General features: G+C 48.7%; 1 protein-coding gene across 1 annotated transcript in view; it reads right to left on the bottom strand.

The window, feature by feature from the left end:
- The window catches only part of FAT2 (FAT atypical cadherin 2), a 54,827-nt gene that overhangs the window by 2,141 nt on the left and 28,737 nt on the right, over positions 1-23,949 (bottom strand). Inside the window, exons 10-23 of the mRNA XM_027899636.1 lie at positions 19,213-23,265; positions 16,739-16,935; positions 15,944-16,097; positions 14,928-15,161; positions 13,761-14,150; positions 12,305-12,519; positions 11,572-11,709; positions 10,702-10,845; positions 10,267-10,464; positions 8,391-9,198; positions 7,582-7,727; positions 4,646-5,087; positions 2,056-2,209; positions 227-819 (exon numbers count right to left, since the gene is read on the bottom strand). Of these exons, the coding sequence (XP_027755437.1) occupies positions 227-819; positions 2,056-2,209; positions 4,646-5,087; positions 7,582-7,727; positions 8,391-9,198; positions 10,267-10,464; positions 10,702-10,845; positions 11,572-11,709; positions 12,305-12,519; positions 13,761-14,150; positions 14,928-15,161; positions 15,944-16,097; positions 16,739-16,935; positions 19,213-23,265 (7,866 nt within the window). The remainder of the gene's footprint in view (positions 1-226; positions 820-2,055; positions 2,210-4,645; positions 5,088-7,581; positions 7,728-8,390; positions 9,199-10,266; positions 10,465-10,701; positions 10,846-11,571; positions 11,710-12,304; positions 12,520-13,760; positions 14,151-14,927; positions 15,162-15,943; positions 16,098-16,738; positions 16,936-19,212; positions 23,266-23,949) is intronic.

The following is a 23,949-nucleotide window of genomic DNA, read 5'->3' as shown; positions in this document are numbered from 1 at the left end:
AATTAGTGGTTTCCCTACTGATTGTGTATGAGCAGAAAACTGGGATGTACTGTTGAGCAAGGAGGAAAGATCCAATAAAAGCCCTGTAACAGGGCTGGGGAAATATTTGCCCACGCTTTGTTTGGCTTTAGCCAACACCATTTGCCCCTCACGTTTTCAAACCTCAGACCCACTTCACAAGGGGAAGGTGGACATGTAAGAGCAAGGAAAAGCTGTGGCTACTGACCCATCTCCTCCCTGGCCCAGGTGCACTTGATGAAGGACTCATTGTCGGAGTTGGAGGGAGGTGCAGCGGGGGGCAGGTTGGGGGCCACACTGCACACGATGGTGCCCCGGTGCTTGGGGGCGTTGGCAGAGTTGAAGGTGACAAACTCGGGGGTGCCCGTGGGTTTGCGCTGCTCCGGCGTGGCCCGGTCCAGGTTGTTGTGCGCTGCGTCGCTGAGGATGTTGAGCTCGATGGGTGGCACGGCCTGGGTGCCCACACCCACGCTCTTGGAGAACTCGCTCTTGGAGAGCAGGTCGGGGTCCTCCCGGGCCACGGGCTTGTGAGCCTTGGCGCGGTGCCGGTAGCGCTTGCGGATGAGCACAAAGGCCACGACCAGGATGGCCGCCCCCAGAACACCCGCCACGATCTCCGCGATCTCCTTGGGGCCCACCGCCCACTGCGTGGGCACGATGGCGGGGGTGATGATGGGCTGGGTGCAGTAGTCCCCCTGGTAATCGGAGGGGCAGATGCAGTGGACGGAGCCCTGGCTGCTCACACAGCGCCCGGAGTTGCGGCACGGGTTGTCCTGGCACTCCTCGGCCAGCTTCTCGCACCTGCGGGGAGGAAAGGATGGAGACAACCACTATCAGCCTGGGGATGCAGCTAAAACTGCCTTACCCTGGTCAGGGCTCTGACTTAGACCAGCCAAGGATGCTCCATCCCCATCTGCTCTCCCTCCCTTGCTTCTCCTGGCAGAGGACTGTGATCCTGGAGTATAAAATGATGCTTTCCAGGACACTGTGTTTTAAAAGATGATCCTACTTTTCAGTCGTATGCAGCAAATTAAAATGGGAGCCTTCCTGCCTCAGAGGAGTGTTTGGAGTTCTAGCGCTAACAAAGTATTAGAAAGGTGCTTCTGTTCTGTTAAATTAGGGCGCCCAGGTTCAGTCTGAGGTGTGTTAACCTCTTATGAAGTCTTCTACATCTCAGGATGGTTTGTAGATGTCTGCAGGTTGCAGCAAACATTTAGGAATAACTACCCTGAGAAGTGGTGAATGGGTATCCTTGTTGCAGAGGCTTTTTGACATTTTATGGAGCATCTGCAGAACTGGGATGGAATTTCTGATTCTCTGTCCTGCTCTACCACGTACAACCTAAATGTTCCCCAACAGTACCTGGGATCTTTCCTTCCAACAGTAATGATCTCCCCATGCTAGAGGGAATATGCAATGCTTTATTGGCTTTTTTTTTTTTTTTTTTTTTCCCTCATTACTGAACAAACTCTGTAAGGTCTGGGCTTCTCTTGTTATAGTCAGTGTTTTAGGATGTGTGAGCTGGTGAGTGCATCATGCACCCACAGCCCCCACCTGGACACCCGGTGATTACAGATATTACACTGCCACCTAATGCTCAGCTACAGGCTTGTATTCCAGGAGTTGAACAGACAATTTCTGCCTTTGCCTTGATCCACAGGACCAGTGTTCGTCCTGGCTCAATGGCTAAGGCAGAAGGATGAACAGGGCCAGCAAGGACAGGCTCTGAACCTGCCCCACAGCACCTGCAGGCATCAAAGCATCTGTGAGGAGAGATTTTTCTGTTTTCCCTCCTGCTCAGAGGAGATGGGCACAGAGGGGCAATGGCCACACGATGGCAGAGCTATTTGTGTCCTGGTCTGCTCAGCTCTGCCCTCAGGCACCTCCCTGCTGCAACACTTGGGTACCTGCAGTTTGCAAATAATCCCGGAGAGTCTGGATCTGGTGAGCTCCAGAAATGTGCAGTGCTCGTTGGTACAGACCATGTTTTCAGCCCACCATGGGATGTCACCCGTCCCAGAGCCCCCTGGCCCTTACCTCTCACCCAGGGACCAGTCAGGGCAGTGGCAGGAGTAGCCGGTGGCGGACAAGGTGCAGGTTCCGCCGTGCAGGCAGGGCTTGGACTCGCAGGGACTGTCCCCAAGCTCGCAGTGCTCACCAGAGAACAGCCCAGGGCAGATGCAGGTGTAACCTGGAGAGGTGAGAGTGAACATATCTGTATGGAAGAACTGGCAACAACAGGGAGAAGCAGTGACCGGTGGCACCCACAGAGGGCTCAACACAGCTACCTAAACACAGGTACTTGCTGCTGCAGCAGGTGCTGGGGGGCACCCAAGCCATATGTGGCTGGTGGGTACGTTATAGGACCTGGTGTGGCTGCAGGAGGCTCTGGGGCAATGCAGTGGCACCAGGGAGCTGTTTGAGCAGCAAGTCAAGCCCATCCTGACACAGACGACTCCTGCCAGGGAGGCAATCAGGGCACAGCTTTATTGCATGGAGAAGCCGAGGCACAAATTCAGGATAAAGGAAGGGGAGCCTGGCTGGCTGATTCACAGTTTCTGACTCTCTTAAATGCAATCCTCTGTAATTTATTGTTCTCAGGAGTCTTCGGTCCTGCGAGTTCTCGCGGTATGAAGTGCCTGTCTCAACATGTCAGCTTTCTCCTGCCTACAGGAGATGTCTGGTTGGAGCCAGAGAGAAACCAGGCACAGTGAGGACTCGGAGAGGGCTGCTGCTGTTTGTGTTTTTGGCTGCTGTTTGGTGTAGGCCTTAGCATGGGAATGTCCCTGGCTGTGCTGAGCTCTTGCCAGTTGCTTGGCTGGTGGTGCCATGCGGGAAATTCAGAGTTTCCACCTTGCAGCACACTTGAAAAGCCTTTGCTGCTCATCCACGAGCTAAACAACCCTGCTTTGGAGCAGGGGGTGAACAAACCTGTTTCCACACGCGCGTTAGTGGCTGTGCAACACGGGCGTGCTGACACTCGTGCAGCAGGTGCTGGACGTTGCCTGCAGGGCTGTGTGAGCCCAAACACACGAGTTCTGGATGTGGGGGCTCACAAGTGTTTGTACCCTGTGCTCCTGAGTGCCGTGGTTGGTGTGGTGGCCGGTCTGGCTTGGACCCTCTCTGCACAGATGTGTTCTCACGCGGCCACGTGGCCTCCCCGGGCTCGCTCATAACAGGCGTGTCTTTGCCTGTGCATGTAATCCCACGCCTGAGATCCCTGGGCAGAGCTTTGCATAAACTCAGTGCTGCCTGCCCCGGTCTCCAGGACTCCAGCCCACAGCACTCAGAGAAGACAAGCATCCAGGACAACCTCACAAAATAAATAACTCCTGAGCTACCCCTTCCCTGCAGCGATGCCCTGCCTGGGGCCATGTCCCACAGGCTCTTTCCTGGGCAGTTGGGCCATTTGCAGGAAAGGCTGATCACCTTGGAACTATGGGAAGGGCACTGGATGATCATCAGTTTATTAGTGAGGGAGTGATTTTCCTCCTCCTCCTCCTGATGTATTGTCTCTGCAACAAAAGGGCAGAGATGACTTAGGGCAGAGATGCATTTTCCCCTTGTAGGCTTTGAGCCCCTTCCAGCCCAGCCAGAGGGGTTTTCTGTGCAAAGGGTCTCAAGGCTGAGGTGTGAGTGCCAGCCAGACTAACTGTTCAGTACAGATACACCTGGTGTCAAACAAGTTCACCTGAACCAGGCAGCTGCTGAGTCGACAGGGCTGGGAATCTTGTTCCCAGAGGCTGCGGGCAGGGCAGGAGAAGCTGTGCTGCCTCCTCTGTCCTCACTTGCTCGCTGGGCAGGGTGTGGGCTTTGGCAATGGTCCCAAAGAGCACAGAGCTGCAGGAGGAGCTTCTGCCCCACACAGCAGCCTGGGAAGCACCCCTCTGCCCCTTGGAAGGGCCCAGGGGCAGGCGGTACCTCTCTCGACAGATGAGGTGTTGCAGGGTGCAGCCCCGCTGTGCTGGAAGCTAGAATATGGTGCAGGGCAGTGACACAAAGGTGGACAACCTGGGGAGCAGTTCCAACAAGCCCTGTTCCTGTGACACAGCTTGCTGTGAGGAGTCCCTCTGATGGAGGAACAGGGCAGCAGTGGGACTGCCTAGGGCAGAGCCTGTATTAAACGTCTATTGAGTATCTGCAGCCTGCATTAGCTTGGGACTCCTGGATTAGAGCTTAAGGTTTTCCCACATCCCTTTGCATAGCCCTGGGGAGTCACTCACTGCAGTGGGAAGAGACCAAGATCTTGGCTTGTTTCTGCCCAGATACCATCACTTCGTGATCCCATCTTGCCTGATCCCAGCCTTGTTAACAGCTCCTTAAGCAAAGAGGATGCAGAGGGGTGGGTGGAATTCCTGTTTGCATTTGAGTTTTTGGCACCACTATGCTCTCCTATGTCATGCACACTCCTTAGAAACACCTTCCTGCCCTGCGGGCCATGGTCCACTGGTGAGAGCCAGGATGATGATCTCATACCCCGCAGCTCCTGCTGCTGCACTGAGTCAGGTATTACTTGAGGTCCCCCGGCACAGAGCACCTCTGGTTCTGCCCTGGAGTATCCCCTCCATCTTTCCCTCCCCTCCCTGCTGATTGCTCTGCTACTGCTCTGTGTGGGATGTTCACGTACCTCCTCCGTGAGTTTCGGAGCACATCCCGTTGTTGAGGCACGGGTTGCTGCTGCAGGCACCAGTGGGGGAGCAACACTGCTTTATCCCCACCTGCTCCACGACTTCCTTTGACTGCCCTTTCCCAGGCAGGAGAACCACTTCTCTGCCGTTGATTGCAACCACATCCAGGCAGCCCCTGAACCCCCGCGTGACTCTCTGGGAATGCAGTGACTGCCGGAGGCCCCCAAAAATCAGGTCTCGTCTGCCCTGGGAGACACTACAGGTCCCTGGCAGCTGGAGAGAAGCGTTTCCCAGGCCATCGATGAGCAGGCGGACGGAATTGTTCTTCACCTCCAGGAAGACCGAGTGCCACTCGCCGTCGCTCACAAAGCGGGAGGAGGAGAGGTTCGCGGTGGAGTTCCCCCTGCAGCTGTACCCAAGGTGAGGCACCCCGTTAACCATCTGTAAAACACATCCCAGGAGCCATGGTTAGTCACTTGTCTCCCAGCCAGCATGCTGGAAAGCCAGGCCAAAGCTGCTGACAGGTGCTGCCATCCATTCTTTGATCTCCAGTAGATTGGAGGGAGACAAGATACTGAGCTGCTAAAAGTGACCCCCACCAGTGTCTTCTGCATTAAACTAGGACATTAGAAATACCCATTTGTGGCTCAAGGTTCATCTTTAAAACTCATGGAGGAAGGAGAAGGAAAAAGTTAGCTGTGTCGTTCTAAGGTGAAGACAGGAATAAACCTTTCTCCCCACTGCTTTGTGGACAAAACCCCTCTTTCACAGAAGTCAAGAGTCTGTGGAGAAGGAGAGAAATGGAATGAAATGCTCACAGAAAACCTGCAGAGCTTGCTATGTAACATTAAGCATTTCATCACAGGCAAGAGAGATCTCCACGGGGGGCACTAGAGACAGTGAGGAGGGGTGATTCTTGGAAGGGACTAGAAAAAGAGGACTGATTATGGACTACACTGACTCAAGAGGAACCTATATACAATATGATGGGGCTACTCTGGAGAGGACAAAAGCAGAACAGGACAACAGTTAACTCTTAGAGAAGACCACAGTATAAATAAGTCTCAGTGGGAGGACAAGCAACTGCTGAAGGAAGGAAGAACAAGAAGCAGCTGGCACATGCCATGGAAGGGCCTCAGGGCAACACGTGTGTAAATCTCTTTGCACAATTGGCAAGCTCACCAGAGAACTTTGTCACTTCACTTTATCTGGAGGAACATGACTTCACTTCAGATGGGTCTGCAGATTTGCCTTATCAATTTCTGGGGCTGGGAGACAGCTGAGAACTCGATTCCCTGGAGCAAGAACTGACAGGCTGCCAAGTCTTTCCCAGATTGCCTGGTTTGCCATTCTCTTGCTGCAACCTATTTCTGAACATCAGGAGAGCTTAGTGACTGGAAGGGCAATGGTATGCATGCCCTTGGGAGAACTCATCCTCTTCACCAAATCTACAAACCATGGCTCATGGTTCTTTCAAGGCTTTGGCTCACATCTGGACTACTTTGCAGTTTATGAAGCTTAAAATCTTGGGGGATTCCTTCATTTTTATCAGGCCAGATGGTTTAGAAAAGTTTTTATCCCTAAGATATTGTTAATAAAGCAAATCAGGGAAGAAATGAGTCACAGCCACATTTATGGTGGCAGCTTTCCTATTGAAAAGCTTGTGGAGAGATCTGGGTATAGAAGATCACGGGCACACTGGACTCTGTCAATAATGAGTCTTTTCTCACTTGAGTCCCTGTGTCAGGCCTGGCTCAGTAAAACTTTCTGCCATCTCATCCTGTCTCAGCACCATCTGGAGTGCTGGATTCCTTCTGCTGAACTTAGTGACTCCTTCCAAGAGAGGGGGTAGAAAGCTAGAGACCCCTGAGAAGTTTTTCTCATCAGCCTTTTACGGTGCAGCTTAAAGTCATTCTCAAAGATGGGTAGAGGACATATGGATGACGTTTTTCTGCAGGAGAGGAGAGCAGGAGTGATGGCTGTGGCAGCAGGAGCTTGGAGTATGTGCAACAGGCAGGTCTCTGGGCGTTGGCTGCTGTGCATCTCCCTGACTGTGTGGGTCTCTTATAACCGTGGAACGAAAAGTGTTTCACAACAGGAAGATGGGGTTGTGAAACCATGAGAAGGGATGAGGGAATTCAAGGACAGGATGAACACTTCCAGGTAGGTTAGAGTGTGTAGATCTCCATGTGATTAGTCTCAAGGACAAATCTCTGTAAGCTGCTAAGTATGTCCTGTGATCTTATTCTCCAATTAGTCTGAATTTAATTGATGAGGTATATACAAAACCCGTATTCTTTAGTCATCTGCTGCTTTCCTTTTGTTGCCAAAGTGGAAGAGGGAGATGATCTTTGAATGCTGGGGAGGTTCAGCATTCAGCCAAAGGGAGGAGAGTGATCAGACTGAAATGTTCCTGGCTCTGCAGGTGTCTTAAACAGTGAAATCATCTGAAGAAAGCAGTTGAAAAGAGGGGGGTATGTGTGAAAAACATAATTTGGGACTCTTGTTTTTTTCTCTTTTGTCCATTACTGTAAAGGACCTTTAATTTGAGGTCTGGGAGGAAGCTTGCCCTTTGCTACAGTTGAAACAGACTGGTCTGGGGACAATTCCACCCTGGTAACTCTCACCTCCTGAGAGGTGTGATATAAGAGAGGAATGAGAAGCAAGCTGCAAGGAAAGAATGTAGATCTGCCATGGGTGTCTGCTGACTTCACACCAGGGTCCAGCACACGCATTCGCAGATGTGGAAAACGATTCACTAGCTGAGGGTGCAGAAATTGCCAAATTGTGCTTGTCTCTCACTTGGTCTTCCCATACTCAACTGGAAGAATGACTAAGGGTACATATTATTGCATCTTCTTCCTGTGATTCCCTTCCTTGAAAGAATAAGGGTTTTTTAACTCTGGAAAGGAACCCCTGCCATTGCCATACCCACCTCCAAAGTGGCATGGTCTGTCCCGTTGGCAGAGAACACGACTGCGTGACGCTGGTGGGTCTTCAGGCGAAAGTGCATGTGCCAGGAGCCAGCCTGGGAGTGCTGGTACCAAATGTAGCTGTGCCCCCCGAACCTCACAGCTGTTCCTGAAAGGAGAACGAAAGGAAGATCTCATCTTTGTCGCTCTTTGAGGCTATGGACTGGTTCAAACTCTTTTATGTACTCAATTGTGAAGAGACCCTGAAATGTCAGCCTGGCTATTTCTGTCCTATAGAACCTTCAAGGTGCCCTGAGCGTGGCCTACAACACCCTTTAATTTCCTCATCCTGAGAAAGTCTTTATATTATTCTATGGTATCCATTCCTGCCCAAGTGATGCTAACATCTATCCCTGACACCTCCATTTATTTCTTGAAGTAGTCTAGAGTACAAAAAATATGCTTTATTTGTCTTTTCTCTAATTTATCAGGTAGTCTGTGCTTTGCTGGGTCTTGGATCAACACAGGAGCTCAGGGATTGATATTCTGATCACTGAGCTTCATTACCTGCTATGAATGAGTGACTTTTCCCAATGAGAGAGACAGATGTTGCTGCTATTCAATGCTACAGGAGATTAACTTTTAAAAAAAATAGACTGTGTGAAACTTTCAAGCTCTTAAGAATATAGTTTGGGGTTTGAAATGTCAGGCAGCGTTTGGGTCACTGGGCAGCCTAATCCCATGAGAAATCCAGGTGCTTTGTAGTGTAGTGAAGGAAAACACAATATGGGCAGGTTTATAGGGTAGGACACTGCAGGGAAGGATTGCTCACCGTTGCAAGAACAGATCTGCTCTAGGCTGTGGCGGGGGGTGAGGACGCTGAGCCGGGCAGTGCTGTAAGTAGACATCATGCCTGGGTCCAGCTGAATGGTCTCCCTGCACACACGGTGGGCACAGTCTGACCCGTGACACGGCACATGAATCGCCTTCTTCATCCGGAGACCCACGAGCTGGTCCATCTCCCCCGCTGACACAGTGAGCTTATTCGCCAGCACCCGGGGCTCATACAGGGAGCCGTGTGGCTCCCCGACAGCCAAGAGCAGGTCCACTCCATCAGAGGCAGCCGCAGGCTGTAAGCTGGCCATGTGGATGTTTTGGCGCCGGGTGACAAGGACGTTCCCCAGAAATCTCTGCAAGTTGCGCCAGTGGTCCCCCACAAACTCCTCGGGGGAGAGGTGTCGGAAGTGCAGCACCACTGCCTTGTCCAAGGCCTCCTGCGTGAAGCACCACACGTGGACGCTGACGCTGGTGGTGGCTGTGAACGTCCCATCGCTGACTGTCACGTTCAGAAGGTAGTGGCCGTGGGGAAGCTTGTCCCCAGCGATGATCTTCCCATCTGCAGCCCCGACAGAGAAGAGCCCTTCCTTGGGCGCTTCTGCCACCAAAGTGTACAGCAGCGTGTCGTGGGGGTCTCGGTCCGTGGCGTGGATCTTGCCCAGAACGCCCCCTCTGAAGGCTTCCTCGTTGGTGGTGATGAATATTTCCAGAGGAAGGGCTGAGGGGGCATATTGGCTCTGCTCAGTCACTTGGATGTTTATAAATGCAGAGGAGGACAGGGGAGGGATGCCACTGTCGGAGACCTGGCAAGGAAAACAGAAGGATCTGTTATGGCCATGTGCTGACTCTACTGATGCCTCACCTGACTGGAGGTCTTGTGAAGGAGAGCACCTTGCAGGTAGAAATGGTTGGAATCTGACAGGCAGCGGGTTGGAGTGAAGGAGGGATGGGAAAAACTGGCAGCAGTGTTGGACCTGTGCCTGAAGATGGCCCTAGGGAAATGGCAGCATGCCTTCCAGCATGGAGACTTCTGCTAGTGGTGGGGTCCTGCTCACTCCTGTGTGTGCTCATCAGCAGCTGAGGCACACCTGAGCAGGGCTCTGAATTCCTGAGGGTTCATCGTTTCTTGCTACGTTGCCCATCTCTGGGGTTCCTTGTGTAACTGAGTGTTCAGAGATATAAAGCAGTCACGCACATCAATGCATTTGCTCCCCTTCCTGACTGCCTAAGCCCGTGTCCCACCTCTGTCTAGCACGAGCCAAGGAACCTCAGAAGAGAAAAATGCGAATAATCAGATTATAGGATAAATTTCTCCCGAATGCTAAGCAGTTAAGAGGTTGAGGTTTGTAATATAATAGTACCTAGCTTTTAGAACAACTGCCATTACTGAAGAAGTATGTACTTTACGTGTTATTATCCTTCTGTTTGGAATGGACTATTCTTACTGATAACATTGAAAAATAATTAATTCATTCTGCAACAATAGAAATCCTTTTTGAAGAGGAACTTAAACCACTTCTTAAATGACAAGGATAATTAGAGAAAACTTGTAGGACCAGATCCAGGTCTTGCTTTAAATTGGAATTCACTAGAATGATTATGGGAAAAGCATCTCTCTAAGGAAACTGCTGACAGAGTGTTTTTTGTGATCATATTATCTGATTTTATCAACACAGAAGCTGGCCCCCTGCTTCTTGTGGGCAGACTGTGTGGAGAAATAAGCTCTGGAGTTGGCTCCAAGCTGCACAATTTGTGTCTGGATTGGATTTCTTCAAAGCCAGAGATGTTTTCATTCAGCTGGGCCATCCTAATCACATATTGTTGCTATTTGCTGGGGAATTCAGACACCAGGACAGTAACACAGGCTCTACCTGGACTTGCAATAAGTACTGCTCCTTCATTCTTCTGTTCAGGACAGATGATGTCACCAGCAGACCATTCTGGGTGACATCAAAGGCCTTCCCATCGTTGCCCTGGGTGATCTGGAATGAGTACGGTGGTCCATTTTCCGGGGAGTCCCTGTCGCTCATAATCAGCTCCAGGACGCTTGTACCCACGGGAGCATTCTCCTGAAATGGGGAAAGATGCTTTTGGGAAAAGATAAGCAAAGAGAAAAGGTTCAGGGGAACCTAAAGTGCCCCAGGGGCTGCTGAATCAGGATGAGGGAAACAAATCCCACCCCCCGTGCATCTCTCCAGAACACACAGAGCACAAAGAAGCTTCACCACCACCTTGCCCCTCTGCTCCGGCAGCAGCCCATGCATTAATTTCTTAACACCATGAGAACAAAATGTGTCCTGGCTTACCTGCACCACCACACTGTAGTTGAGCTGGAAGAACCGAGGAGGGTTGTCATTGACATCAGACACATGGACGTGCACAGGGACGTCACTGAACTGAGCTGGGTGGCCATTGTCCGTGGCTCGAACTGTCAAGGAATAACTGGGGATCTGGAGGATTTGTAGTGCAGGATTACTTTGAGAAATGGAAGAATGGTGGCGTTTTCACATTGAAGTTTTACCCTGCTGCAGCTTGTTGAAATGCCCGAGGCCATGTATTGCACCAGAACAACAGCTTTGCCCTTGGCTAAGGCCCTCCATCCATAAACCTCACTCAAAGCTCATTGCTGAACAAAATCAGCCTCACAACAGTTGCAGAGAAGAGAAACAGCCTGACAAATATGGATGAGACTAAGCTGGGCAAATATCTGTCAGTAATGGTTTAAGCCGCTACTATTTTACGAATGAGAGATTGTCCAGGTGATCTTTCCATCTCCTCCCCATACCCATTTTCCATAATGCTCCGATGGAGGGAAGCAGAAGTCAACTATGCTTATTTCCATTTTGGAGCTGACTTTCACTCAGACAGCTTGAAATACCAGTGGAGCAGACAAAAACTCAGAGTTATGGAAGATGTCCCTGACCGTGGCAGGTGGGTTGGAACTACGTGATCTTTAAGGTCCCTTCCAACCCAAACCATTCTGTGCTTCTATATTGCCTTTCCTAAAGCCCAGCCTTCCTACTGTAGTACATATGAGTCTAGAAAATGAATGAATGAAAGACTTGTCTTCTACTAACAGTATTATGAGTAAATAATTCAGAAAACAGGTGGTAGCTGAGCACACTGTGCTCCCTCAGTTTTTTGGGGCACAGATGTTCTCAGTGTCTCAAACTCACCTCCTCCCTGTCCAGATGCTTGGCAATGCTGATCTGCCCACTTTTGGGTTGAATGGCAAAGTGTCCCAGTGGGTTCCCTTCCACGATGGAATATGTGATCTGATTGTTCATTGCTCCATCCAAGTCATCAGCTGACACCTGTATGGAGAGAAAGAATTCCAGCTAGGACCCCCCTTGGGCCAAAAAGACTGTTCTATGCAGGGGCTTGGGCAGGACCTCCTTGTCATTTAAGGGTATTGGTTTGAGCTTGCCTCAAATGAGGAGGGGGAAAGAAGGTGGTTTAAATAAATGTCATCCAACCCTTTTTTCAAGACAAAACTCACCTACAACAATGGCTTTCTCCTTGTCCCTTTCCTGACTTGACCACCCTTGTTATAGTTACAGGCTAGACAGGGCACTCCTCAAGGAATTATCTTGGGCTCTGGTATTCTGACCAGAATAGGGTATTTGCCTTCTTCAGGCATTTCAGCTCTCTTGGGAGGTTCTCAAGGCTCCTGAGCCCCTCCTTAGCTTACGCTTAAAGATGTCTTAAAAGTGTTCCCCACGTCTGTGGAGTGCCAGGAATTCTGGTCATCATCCTTTTAAAAGTCATGCTTTGGTCTCAGATGTTGAAATGTCACCAACCCACTGAGGTGGCTGTGTCCAAGGAAAAGGAAAGTGCCAAAGAGGAGAAAATAATGCACAGCACAAGTAAAGAACAGGCCAAGACAGCTGGCCTGGTTTGTAACCATACCGTGAGGATGACTTCTCCAACTGCAGCATCCTCCCGGATATCAGTGAAATAAGGGTCTTGGATGAACTCTGGTGCATGGTCATTGATGTCAGTTATGTTGATCACCACCATGGTGACATCGCTGAGAGAGGCTGAGCCCTTCCTTGTGCCCTCAATGGACAGGTAATACTCGTGACTTGCTTCAAAGTCCAGGCTCCCGTTTATGTATAAGGCACCTGCATTGTTGGATGGATAAGAAAGGACAGAAGATACTCTGAATTAATGGCACGTGAGGTTTCTTGGAATACTGCATATACACCAAGGCAACTGCCAAGCCTCCAGCTGAAAAGGTGTTGTTGACCTAACTTTGACCTTCTCTGGTTAAATCAGGATACCAAAGGTCATGGCATCCCATAAAACGAGCTACAACTCAACAGGTTCTGTGATAACCTGCCTCATTCCGGTACCAAATGTTTGAAGAGGTGAAATAAACTTCTGGAAGATGTACAGGAGTCTTGGTTGGAAATTTGGGACAAACCAGGATAAGAGTCAACAGTGCTCTTGAAAGCTGTTGACCAAAGCAGTAGTAGGGCATCACTGTGAACTGACACTGAACTGTGTCATAGGCAGGATGTAAAGGTGTGAGATATAAATGCAGAGTTGTACAGGAGTTAAAGGTGTGCAGCAAGATGCTGTGATTTGTAAGTGAGGCTAGAGATGCAACATAGAAAGGAGCAGACTGTTAATCTCAAAAAAAAAAAGAGTGAGAAACACACTAAACATACAGACTGAAGACATAAAGTAAAAGAAAAAAAGAACCAGGGTAGCAGAGTGTGCCTGGGTTCTTCACTGAAACTATCACAAATTTATTCCCTGGAAATGACACTGTTCTGTGTCTTTTAAGGTGCACAGACTAGTAAGAAGATTGGTGTGGAAAAATTAGCAAGAGTCTTGGGGACAGAGAAGCTGAGGATGGCACCATGGATGAGGATGTTCCAGCCAGGGGCAGAAGGCCACTGATGATGCAGCCAAGGGCTTGTTTCAGGTAGCTGACATTGGCCTTCTGAGAGCAGCCCTTATCAGATCACTGTGCAAACAGAGCAGTGCTTTATTTGGCTGGTAAACCTGGCTCAACACCTGCTCATCGCTAAGACTGGTATTACCTCTGTTCATTGAGTGCTACCTAATAAAGCTGCCTGTTACCCTGGGCTGCAGGTTCCTCGTGGGTTCAGAACGGAGAGACTTTTTTAATAAAATCGCTTTCTCCTGCCTTTTGAAGTGGAAAAATTTCTCCACGTATCCCTCACTCACATGGACCTGCCTCAGGTCCCAGACATATAACAGGAATTTTTCCATTACTTTCAGTCACTTTCACAGAAGGGAGCAAAAAGGGAAGCCAAATGGAGAACCAGAAAAGACAAGGACAGCCTCTGGTGTTGGGTCAGCCTGGCCCTGCTTGGGCACAAGGTCATTTTACCTGTGTTTGAGTTGAGCTGAAACTTCCCGTGGTCGTTGCCGTTCACAATTTCATACTTGATCTCCGTGTTTTCCGCGTTGTCCCTTGTCAGGGCTGACAAGTTGAGGACCTCCGTGCCCACAGCCACGTCTTCTTTCACCATGGCCACATATTCAGGGGCCAGGAAAACAGGCAGGTACTCATTTAGATCCACCACGGAGACGGTGACAGTGCCGAGAGCGGAGAGGGGCTCCGGGGTGCCCCGGTCGGTAGCACAGACTGTCAGCTCAAACGCTGAGTGCTGAGAATCCTTCAGAGGCTTTTCCAGGCGGATCACCCCTGTGGTTTCCTCAATTGAAAAGTGTCCATTGGCAGAGTCAGACAGAGAATAGACCACCTCAGCGTTGAGACCTGGAAGGGTAAGGGGCAGGCTGCATTAGTTCATGGGTGGGAATGCTGCTGGTTTTATTTATTTATAAACCATTAGGAATGTCTCTACTTAATGACCTTCAGCTCCCAGGGAAAACAGAGGCTATACAAAAATCATATGAACACCACGTGTGCCCCTGTCCATCTGCAGGGTCAGCCACCCTCACCATTATCCTTCAGTATCACCGCTGTATTAACTGGTGCTTCCCATTTTTATTTTCCTTCATGTCTGCTTCCAAAGAAGATAAATATGATCCTGTTTCTCTGTCACCATAAATGCAGTCTCTGCTGAAGAGGTTTACTGAAAGCTCCTTTCTTAGGAGCCTTACCTATGTTTCTGAGAATATTTGTGTTCTCAGAAGGACCTCTCCATCCATATTATCTACCCCATCCAGAACTAAAACTCCATTTTTCCTTATTATGCTCATTTTCAGCCTCTGTCTTTGATAAAGTTTCTGTCCTGTTTGGATCCCAGACAAATCGTGTCACATTTTTTGCTGTGCATCACAGTCAGTTACTGAGCATGTTCCTAAAGTCTGCCTTTGCATGTTTCTGCAGATACTGCACTTCCGACAGGGCCACAGAAATGCTGATGCCAGGTTGCTAGTCAAGGACATGTCAGCAACGAGATCCAGGCACATCTTCAGCCAAGATTCAGTCATCTGTGCCCATTGCTGTAGCCCTTCCCTTGGTTTCAAAGGTTTCTACTCCGGATTGAGAGATGAACTCTGCTAACAAGTAAATCCCATTGTGACTCACCTTCATCAAGGTCCCTGGCAGCAACCACAGCGATGGGTGTCTTTGTTGTGGTGTTATCGAAGACGGCCACGGCGCAGTGACTGGGGAAGAATCTCGGTGCATTGTCGTTTGTGTCCTCTACAATCAGTGTCACATCTGCCTGGCAGGAGCGGCCCCCGCCGTCAGTGGCTTTCGCAACCAGGTGGTACGTGGGTTTCTGCTCGCGGTCCAGGGGCGCAGATGTGGTCAGCTCCCCTGGTGGGAAAGAACAGGAGGTGGTCTTGTCTCCCAGCAATTGCAGCCGCAGCCTGCAAAACCTCAGGGAGGTTCAGCTGCCTTCCTGCATGAACCGTGGGAGACAACAGACCGTGTCTGGACACCTGTAGTAATTCAGCTAATGGTGGTGGTGTGTCCACACCACATTGCTCAGGGCTGTTCTCGGATCGCGGCCAGCCAGTGCCTGGGCAAGGCTTGGCACGGGGAGTCCTGCAAGTTCAGCTGAACTTCATGCAAGGGATACCAACGTGGGATAAAAGTGTTCATAAATAAATTGTACTTCTAAACCCCACTACACCGAGCTTTCTGCAGTGTAGAGAACTCCAAGTGATCTCCAGGATGATCATTGAATCTGTTTGGGTAAATATACCGCATCTGATAAGATCTGATTTGGGTAAATATACCGCATCTGATAAGATCTGATAAGGACTTTTCAGAGCTTTTAACTTGAGTCTTTGGCTCAAGTAAAAGACCTCTCCTCCTTGAGACCTGGCTGTTAGCACTAATGTCTGCCCCTCATTTTAACAACACTAATGACACCACCTGTAAGAAAAGCTAGCTGGAAGATTGAGAGCTCAACCTCCTCTACACCGTGTTGCAATAAACCTGCCTGTTTGCCGTTCCCTCCTCACTTGGGAGACCTGGAACAAACAGCCTGATGTTTGCTCAAGAGGAGCTAAGTGTTGAGCCGTGCCAGGAGCTTGGATTTCTCAGGGGTGGGTGAAGAAGAGGATAAAGGTATCCCACTGCCCTGCTCTCACCTGTGTGCGGTCCCAGCCGGAACTCCTCCGCGCCGGGGCCGTGGAGGCTGTAGGTTATCTGGGCGTTGCTGCCAACGTCGGGGTCGGTTGCTGATATTTTCAGAATGAAAAGACCTGGCCCAGCATCTTCAGAGACCCTCCCAGTGTAGAGCATCTGACAAGGACAGAAGGTGTCACTGGCATCTGAGCCACCTCCAAAATACCTCCATACGGGGAGGAGCAGACTAGGAGGAGGTTCATAGAGAAGCACAAACCCTTATATATAAAAGCCCTGTGGTTTACAGGGGAGCACAGTGTGCCTCCCATTGCTGGCTGCTGGGGTGTGGATTGGGACCAGTGAGCTCATTTAACACAAACCTTTGAATCTCCTTTGGGAAGCAACCACCTCTGTTCTTTCTCACCATGGCTAACGTCCACACCAGCGATCAGCTCTCTACAGCAACAAACCTTCTGATGGGAATCTCTCAGCACAGCAGGATATAAAACTCAGTAATTTACATGCCCCTACCCAGGAGGCTTCCTGGCATTGTTTATCTCCAAAAATTATCCTTCATAATGCTTAGGCTCTCACTTACTGCTTGCAAACATGCTTGGAGGCTAGATTTAATGTGCTTGCTTGACATGCAGCTTAATTAAAATTGCTAAGCATAATCAAAGCAACCGGATCGTGTGAGAAGAATTACGTCAAGCCAAACCCTTTAACATGCTCTGTCTGTTCTTTCTCCTTTGCTATTGTGTTCTCTCCTTCCCAGGCTCTCCCTTCATGCCCCTGATGGCCCAGAACAGATGTCTTACCTGGCCGCACTCGGGGCTGTTGTCATTGATATCCAGAACAAAAATTTCCACTTCAGTGGTAGCCTGGAATTTCCCATCAGATGCCATAACCTTGAGGAGATATTTCTCTGTATCTTCTCTGTCAAGAGGCTTCTTGGAAGAAATTGTCCATTCGCCCTCGATTTCGTTAACTGTGAACTGTCCCAGTATGTCTCCTTCTAGAAGGGGGCAGGAGGCAAGCAAAAAAAGGCATTTACTGAGTGCTGAAAAACAGAAGTGATAAGGAAAGGGAATATAGGTCTGTCCACTGTCATTCCCTTAGGAGACCCGAAGGACTCTGATCACCTTAGAGGTCTTTTCCAACCTAAATGATTCGATGATTCTCTGACTTGCACTGGTGATGCAGAGAGGACACTGGTGGTGTATCCAGCAGGTGAGGAGCACTTAGTCTGCCCCACTGCACAGCTGGGAAGTGCCTGCTTCAGTTATTCCCCTGTCTACACATTACACTGGAAGAAGGAAACAACTCCTGATTGCAGAAAGGTCTCAGTAATGTTCTGCAGATGTGCATATTCATTGCCTCAAAACCACACTGTCTCACCTTCCCAAAGCCTGTCAGTCTTTCCCAGTGCACGTTCCTAAAGGGATCTGAGAGTTTCAAATACCCTGCAGACATTGGTTGGATCTTACTGTTACAGCACCACGTATAGCTGTACTTCCTCTTAACCTATAGAGGTATTTAATATATAGCTGCACTTTCTGGGGCTACTTTTCGATTCTGTAAGAGCCAAATGATGTGAGACAGGTAAATCCAGGCTAGGCAGGCTCTCTGGCACTCCAGATTCATGCTGCTCCTGCTGCTGTTACACAGATTAGATTTTAAATGGGCTGGATGCTGCCCCTGGAGAATCCTCCTCTTTTGGCAAGGAGCTGGTGTCGTCTGCTGACCCCACACCACTGGGCAGAGAAGGGAGCACGTCAGGCAATGGGAGTCAATGAACAGAGCTGTCTGTGGGGCTTGTTTGTGTAACACTCTGAAGGGCCTTGCACAGCAGGGTAAATTAAATTCACTCCCTTTTTGCTCTCCTTTGTACTGCAGTGATGAGGTGGTGGATCTGGAGGCACAGTGAGACCTCTGCTAGCCCTTCTTCTGATGTTGGGAAACACCAGCCCATGTACAGATTTAATTTCTTTGTGTTTGAAATCAGTGTGAACAGGGGGAAGCTGGGCTCTGTGTTCACCTACTCCTCTCCTTTGCTGCAGTTGCATTTACATGTTTATGGATAGAGTTTGACCTGTGCTTGTAAGTGCACAGCAGAGAGAGCACAGGGTGCTCACCACTAACATAAGTGTGCATCCTTTTGGGTTTAAAGCAGTTGGAAGTTACTACTGCCTTTAAGATGGCAGAAATGTGAATACATAAATGGATTAAATCTTTCTTCCCAAAGGCTTGCAAATACCTAGGCATGCCATAAACCAATTCAAAGTACCAGCATTCCTTCCCTGTTTTGGATGGTTAGAATAATAGATAACAGGCTGCAGCACGATCTGGCTAAATGTTTTGACCCTGAAGGGTCCTCATTTGAGTTTGAACAAACATTTTAATTTGAAGTATCTGCTCCAGGTCTCAGAAAGACCCTTTAGGGTCAAAAAATACTGTAAACTCAAGCTGCTACTTGTGCAGATGCATATAAAACATTCCAGTGTGACTTTTTTGGTATTTTACAACAGTGGTTAATTTTAGTTGGCACAAGTGATGTTTCAGGGATGCAAGAATAATTTTTAGTATTTCTTGTTAGCCAAAACCTTTACTAAGATTGACATGACAGTCTCAAATCTCTCCCAGTGCAGAGTGGCAACTGAAACCTTGTTTGTTAAGTCAGAATCCAAGTGGCTTAAAAGGCAACACATTTAATACCAGAAAGTTATACACATCCTATGTGCATATATATAGTTATTAAAAAATACAGACAGGCTACAGACATATATGTGATGTATAAACTGACTGCACTGTTGGTAGGAGAAAAAGCTGGGTCAAAGAACTTAAATACAGATCACAGTATCTCTGTGAGAAAAATCTTCCCTCCTCCTGTACCACCTCTTCTGTCCTTCCAATAGGTATTACAATTACACTGCCTTAATTACTCCTCTGTTGGGAAAGTGTAAATAAATATTTCTACAGTACTGTGTAATTACTTATATGTATTTTATTTATTCCCAAATAAATAGGACGATTCAGTGGTGAGATAGTTATTATAATGACAATTCCACCCACTGCAGCTAGCTACTGAAGAGTTTTGTATTCCCCAGATTCATTTAACTGAAGAGTCCAGCTCATGACAGAGCCTGGGCTTCATCTCATCTGCTTCTGATAGGCCTGACAGTTCACCACCTTTTCTGCATTAATTATCCTGTCAGGCAAGGTATCAAATCCTCCCTTTGAGACGATACTCTTGCTCTTGCTCACCAAAGGTTCAAAGTCAGGCAGGACTCACCAGTTATGTAGCACGTGACGCGCCGGTTCTGCTCAGAGATGTCTGCGTCGACGGTGCTCAGCGTGACCACCACCTGCCCCGGCTCCGCGTTCTCAATCACCGACCCCTTATAGAAATCCGAGGTGAACTGTGGGGCATTATCGTTTTCATCGGAGACAGTGACCTCCACCAGGGTTTGGGACGAGAGCTGGACCTTCCTGCCGTGGTCAGTGGCCACCACATAAAAGCGGTAGACCTCCTGATCTTCGCAGTCCAGCTCCTTCAGCGTGGTGATCCACCCGCTCTCGCCGTCGATGGTGAAGAGCCCGCGGAGGTTGCCAGACTCTGCTTCCAGACTGTAGGTCACCTGCCCATCACTTCCCATGTCCTGGTCGTTAGCTGTCACTTGAATGACCGTGGTTCCTGAAGGCATGTTCTCCATGACAAAAGCTTTGTAGGGGTCTGCCTCAAAGACAGGTCTGTTGTCGTTGACATCCTGCACTTGGATGTTCACAGAGACCAGAGAGACCAGCTCAGTCTCCAGATGTGAGCAGTGAGCCATAACATCAACCTGGTACCACTTAGTGGTCTCATGGTCCACGGGCTTTTTGATTTTCAAAACCCCTGTTTGTTCATCCAGCGTGAACACCTCATCCTTGTTACTTTCCGTAGTGGTTCCCTTCACCAGGCTGTATATAATGGGATCCTCTGCAAAAGCTTTCACTGACCCTATTTCTGATCCCTCTGGAAGATCCTCAGATGCAGAGAATGTATAAAGGGGCTCAGAAAACCTTGGCAATGTCACTTCCCTGGGGACAATCTGGAGATTCACTGGGACAATGGAGTTCCAGTGAGGGGGTCTGCCATCTTCAGCTTTCACCTTGAAATTAAAGGCTCTGTTTTCTAAACCAATAAGGCTCTCCTTGACCTTAACAACCCCTGTGGCAGCATTGATCTCCACAAGGTCTTCTGCCACATCTTCAACAGAGTCAACAGAATAAATGACATCTGCATTTGCACCTTCATCAGCATCGTAAGCAAGTACCTGGATGACAGGGGAACCTTTGCTTACGTTGGACTGGATGGACAGTGTGTATTCAGAGGCTTTGAACAGAGGTGGGTTGTCATTCTCATCTGTAAGGATTATTTTGACCGTGCAGAAGGCCACCTTCCCACCCCCATCCTTGGCCATTACTTTAATGGCAATGACTCTTTCTGTTGAATTTTCTCTGTCCAGCTTTTGCAGTGTGGAAATACAGCCTTTATTGTCTATGGAGAACTTCTCATGGGCAAGTTTGTTTATGATGGTATAGTCTATGGTGCCATATGGGCCACCATCTGGGTCAATTGCCACCAGCTCAATCACTTTGGTACCTATCTCAGCATTTTCTGCCAGCTCTGCCTCGTACACATTCTGCCGAAAAGAGGGGCTGTATTTGTTGGCATTTGTGGTGTTGATATACACAGGCACAGTGCTCTTGAAAACTCCATCTGAAGCAGAAACCCTGAGATTGTAGGACGGCTCCAAGTCCTTTTTGCAGCGGTTGAACATGGATATTATTCCAGAAGTGCTGTTGATGGCAAAATGCCTGTTGTCGTTGCCCGAGAGTATCACATATTCCAGCCGGGTGGTGTCCCCACTGTCGGGGTCCAGGGCCTGGACTTTGATCACGATGTGCCCACACGTAGCCATTTCACTGACCTTGGCTTCATACTGAAGCTGGCTGAACTCAGGGGGATTGTCATTGATGTCTGTCACATCTACAATCACCAGGGCATCACTACTAAGTGGAGGCATCCCATGATCTGCAGCTCTTACTTTCAGGCGGAACTGTTGATTCGTTTCATAGTCAAGTGCTTGAGCTGTTGCTATTTGCCCTGTGCTGGCATCAATATTAAAGAACTTGGTAGCATCTGAACCATCATCCACGATCTGATAGGAGACCACTTTGTTTCTGCCAGAATCGTTATCAGAGGCAAAGAGTTGGACAACAGGGGTCTGTGCTGGCAAACTCTCCGAGACAGACGCCGTGTAGATGATCTGAGAAAATATGGGGGGATTGTCATTAATGTCCTCCACCTCAACCTCCACTCTGGCTTCTGAGAAGGATCCCAGCGCTGTGTCTGTGGCTCTAACAGTGAACATGTGTTTGGTCTCTAGCTCATAGTCCAGCTGGCCTGTGACAGTAAGGACACCAGTTTTGAAGTCGGTGTTGAAGAGTTTCAGGGAGTCTTCTTCCACAATGTTGTAGATGAGGCGCAAGCCTTCAGGGCTGCGAGCCTGTATGTGGAGGATAGATGTGTATGGGGGGATGTTTTCTGGCACCTTCACTCGGTAGTACAAACTTTGGAACATAGGGTTGGATTTGTTCCTCACACTGATCACAACCTCCTCTTCAGCGCGCAGGGGAGGCTCTCCTTTGTCCTTAGCAATGACTCGGAGGTTGTATTTATTTAAAGCTTGATAATCAAGAGGCTTCTTAAGGGAGATGTCTCCTAGGTAAGGGTCAATCTGAAAGTATTTGTAGTCCTCTGCAAATGAGTAGGTAACAGCTCCATTATCCCCTATGTCTTTGTCTGTTGCTGACACCTGGAAAAGCACATCACCTGGCTCCGTGCCGTCCTGCACCGAGGTGTAATATGGCACATTCTCAAACTGTGGTGGGTTGTCATTGACATCCTCTACATAAACCTTGACTGTGGCTTGGGACACTCTTGGTGGTTTCCTGTTGTCCTTCACTTCCACAGCCACCTCGTGCATGTCTTGCATTTCGCGGTCAAATTTCACACCCTTGGTCTGAAGAACTCCCGAGGCCTGGATCATCTTGAATCTTTCCTTTCCATTCAAAAGTGAATAGGAAAGGGGTTCATTCAGCTGATATCCCTTGACCCCAAGAATGGTTAGAGTCTTCTCATCTGTAGAGTTCTCCATCACAGTAGCTGTATACACGTCTTGATCAAATTTCAAGCCAGTACCTTGTGCCTGAGTTAAGTTTAGCTTAACCAGAGCAGTACTCTTATATAACCCATCACCAGCTCTGACCACAAGTTCATGATAGCTCCTCAGGCCAGTAGCATTAAGAATGGAGATAAGACCTGTGAGAGGATGAATATAGAAAGCATTATCAAGGTTCCCTTCCATGATGCTGTAGGTCACCTCCGAATCTGCATCTTTTGCCTGCACCGACAAAAGCTCCATCCCTGGGTGGGCAGGTAGCAAGACAGAAAGATCGTAAGTGTCTTTCAGAAAGACTGGAGGTGAATCATTCACATCTTTAACGTGGATTGTGACCTTGGCGGGCTTGGATGCAAATAAGTTGGGACTTCCACTGTCGTGCACGTGTACACTGAAGTGGAAAACTGGGGTGAGCTCATAGTCTATATCAGCACGACTGGTCAGCGTCCCTGTGCTGGGATCTACGGTGAAATATTTCAGTGCCTCTGGTTCCAAAATCTCATAGACCAGCAGAGCATTGGAGTCTTGATCAGCATCCGTTGCACAGGTCACGAGGGGAGCATTGCTCTTATCCAGAACCATGCTTTGTGATGGAGCATTCTCCATGATCCAGCCGACGAAGGCAGGCTTAACGAAGACGGGCGCATTGTCGTTCTCATCTATGACATAGACAAGTACCACTGTGTCCATAAAAGCTCCAGCCATGTTGGTGCCACGGACCTTCAGCTGGTAAAAAGACACCTGCTCAAAATCTAAGCTCTTCTGAGTGGAAATAAGGCCTGACTGATAGTTCATGGAGAACACTCCGTCTTCATTTCCATCTTTTATTTCATAGCTGACTGGTGACAAGCTCGTGGCTGAAACCTGGATCAGAGGAGAGCCAATAGCAGTGGATTCACTGATCTCTGTGATGTACTCAGTCTCCGGAAATTTTGGAGGGGTTCGATCAGAGGGTCTAATGTGGACATGTACTGTAGCAGAATCTTTAAGCTGAGGGAACCCCTGATCTTCTGCTTTTACAATAAGAGTAAATCGGTCCTGCCTGGATGGATCCAGTTTCTGGGCAACTGTAATAATTCCAGAATACGGGTCAATGCTAAAGAAGCCTTCTCCATTACCTGCAAGAAGAGAAATTACAAAGTGAAGAATGCAGACACCCTACTGGTTTTGGTTTTCTGAACCTCTTTTCCATAGATTCTGCTGATTTCAGACCTAGTTAACATCTGTTTCTTTCACTGGGAGAAATTAATTAATTTCTAAATCATTTTAATTATAAGAACAATGAACCCATTGAGATCCATGAGCTAACTTTTGAATCAATCAAAATGTAAATTGGAGATAAATACCCTTCTAATTTAGGCATATTTAGTGGTGGCAGAGCATGTGCTTGAAGCTTTTGCCTCGTGTGCAGAACATGGTAGCACAGACAGTACTAGTTCCTTCAAGCCCTGTCATGCTTGTAATTACCAGTGCTTCAGGAGCAATTAAATTCCTCAGTCCTTGATCTAAATTGCAGTGAGAAAGATGGAGCAAAGGATGGCTTGTCTCCTGCAAAGAATTTACCAGCTAAACAGGCAGTGTGGCACAGACATAAATACTTCAGTTTTAACCTTTAAAGTGAATGATAAAATACTTGCCCACTGAACTTGCACGACCCAAAACCACCAACAGCCAATGCTGAGAGGGTGCTCACTGTTCTTTGAAGATGTATTTCTTAGTAGATATGATGGAACTGATGATGACTGTTGTGGGGATTGGAGTACTTTTGCCTAAAAACTGAACAGGGATCCCTCCCTCAGTTC

This window comes from Empidonax traillii, unplaced genomic scaffold, assembly GCF_003031625.1.
Source record: "Empidonax traillii isolate 1590-97213 ecotype Southwest subspecies unplaced genomic scaffold, ASM303162v1 scaffold680:size346369, whole genome shotgun sequence".
NCBI lineage: Eukaryota > Metazoa > Chordata > Aves > Passeriformes > Tyrannidae > Empidonax > Empidonax traillii.
This window is presented reverse-complemented; position numbering and strand designations above follow the sequence as displayed.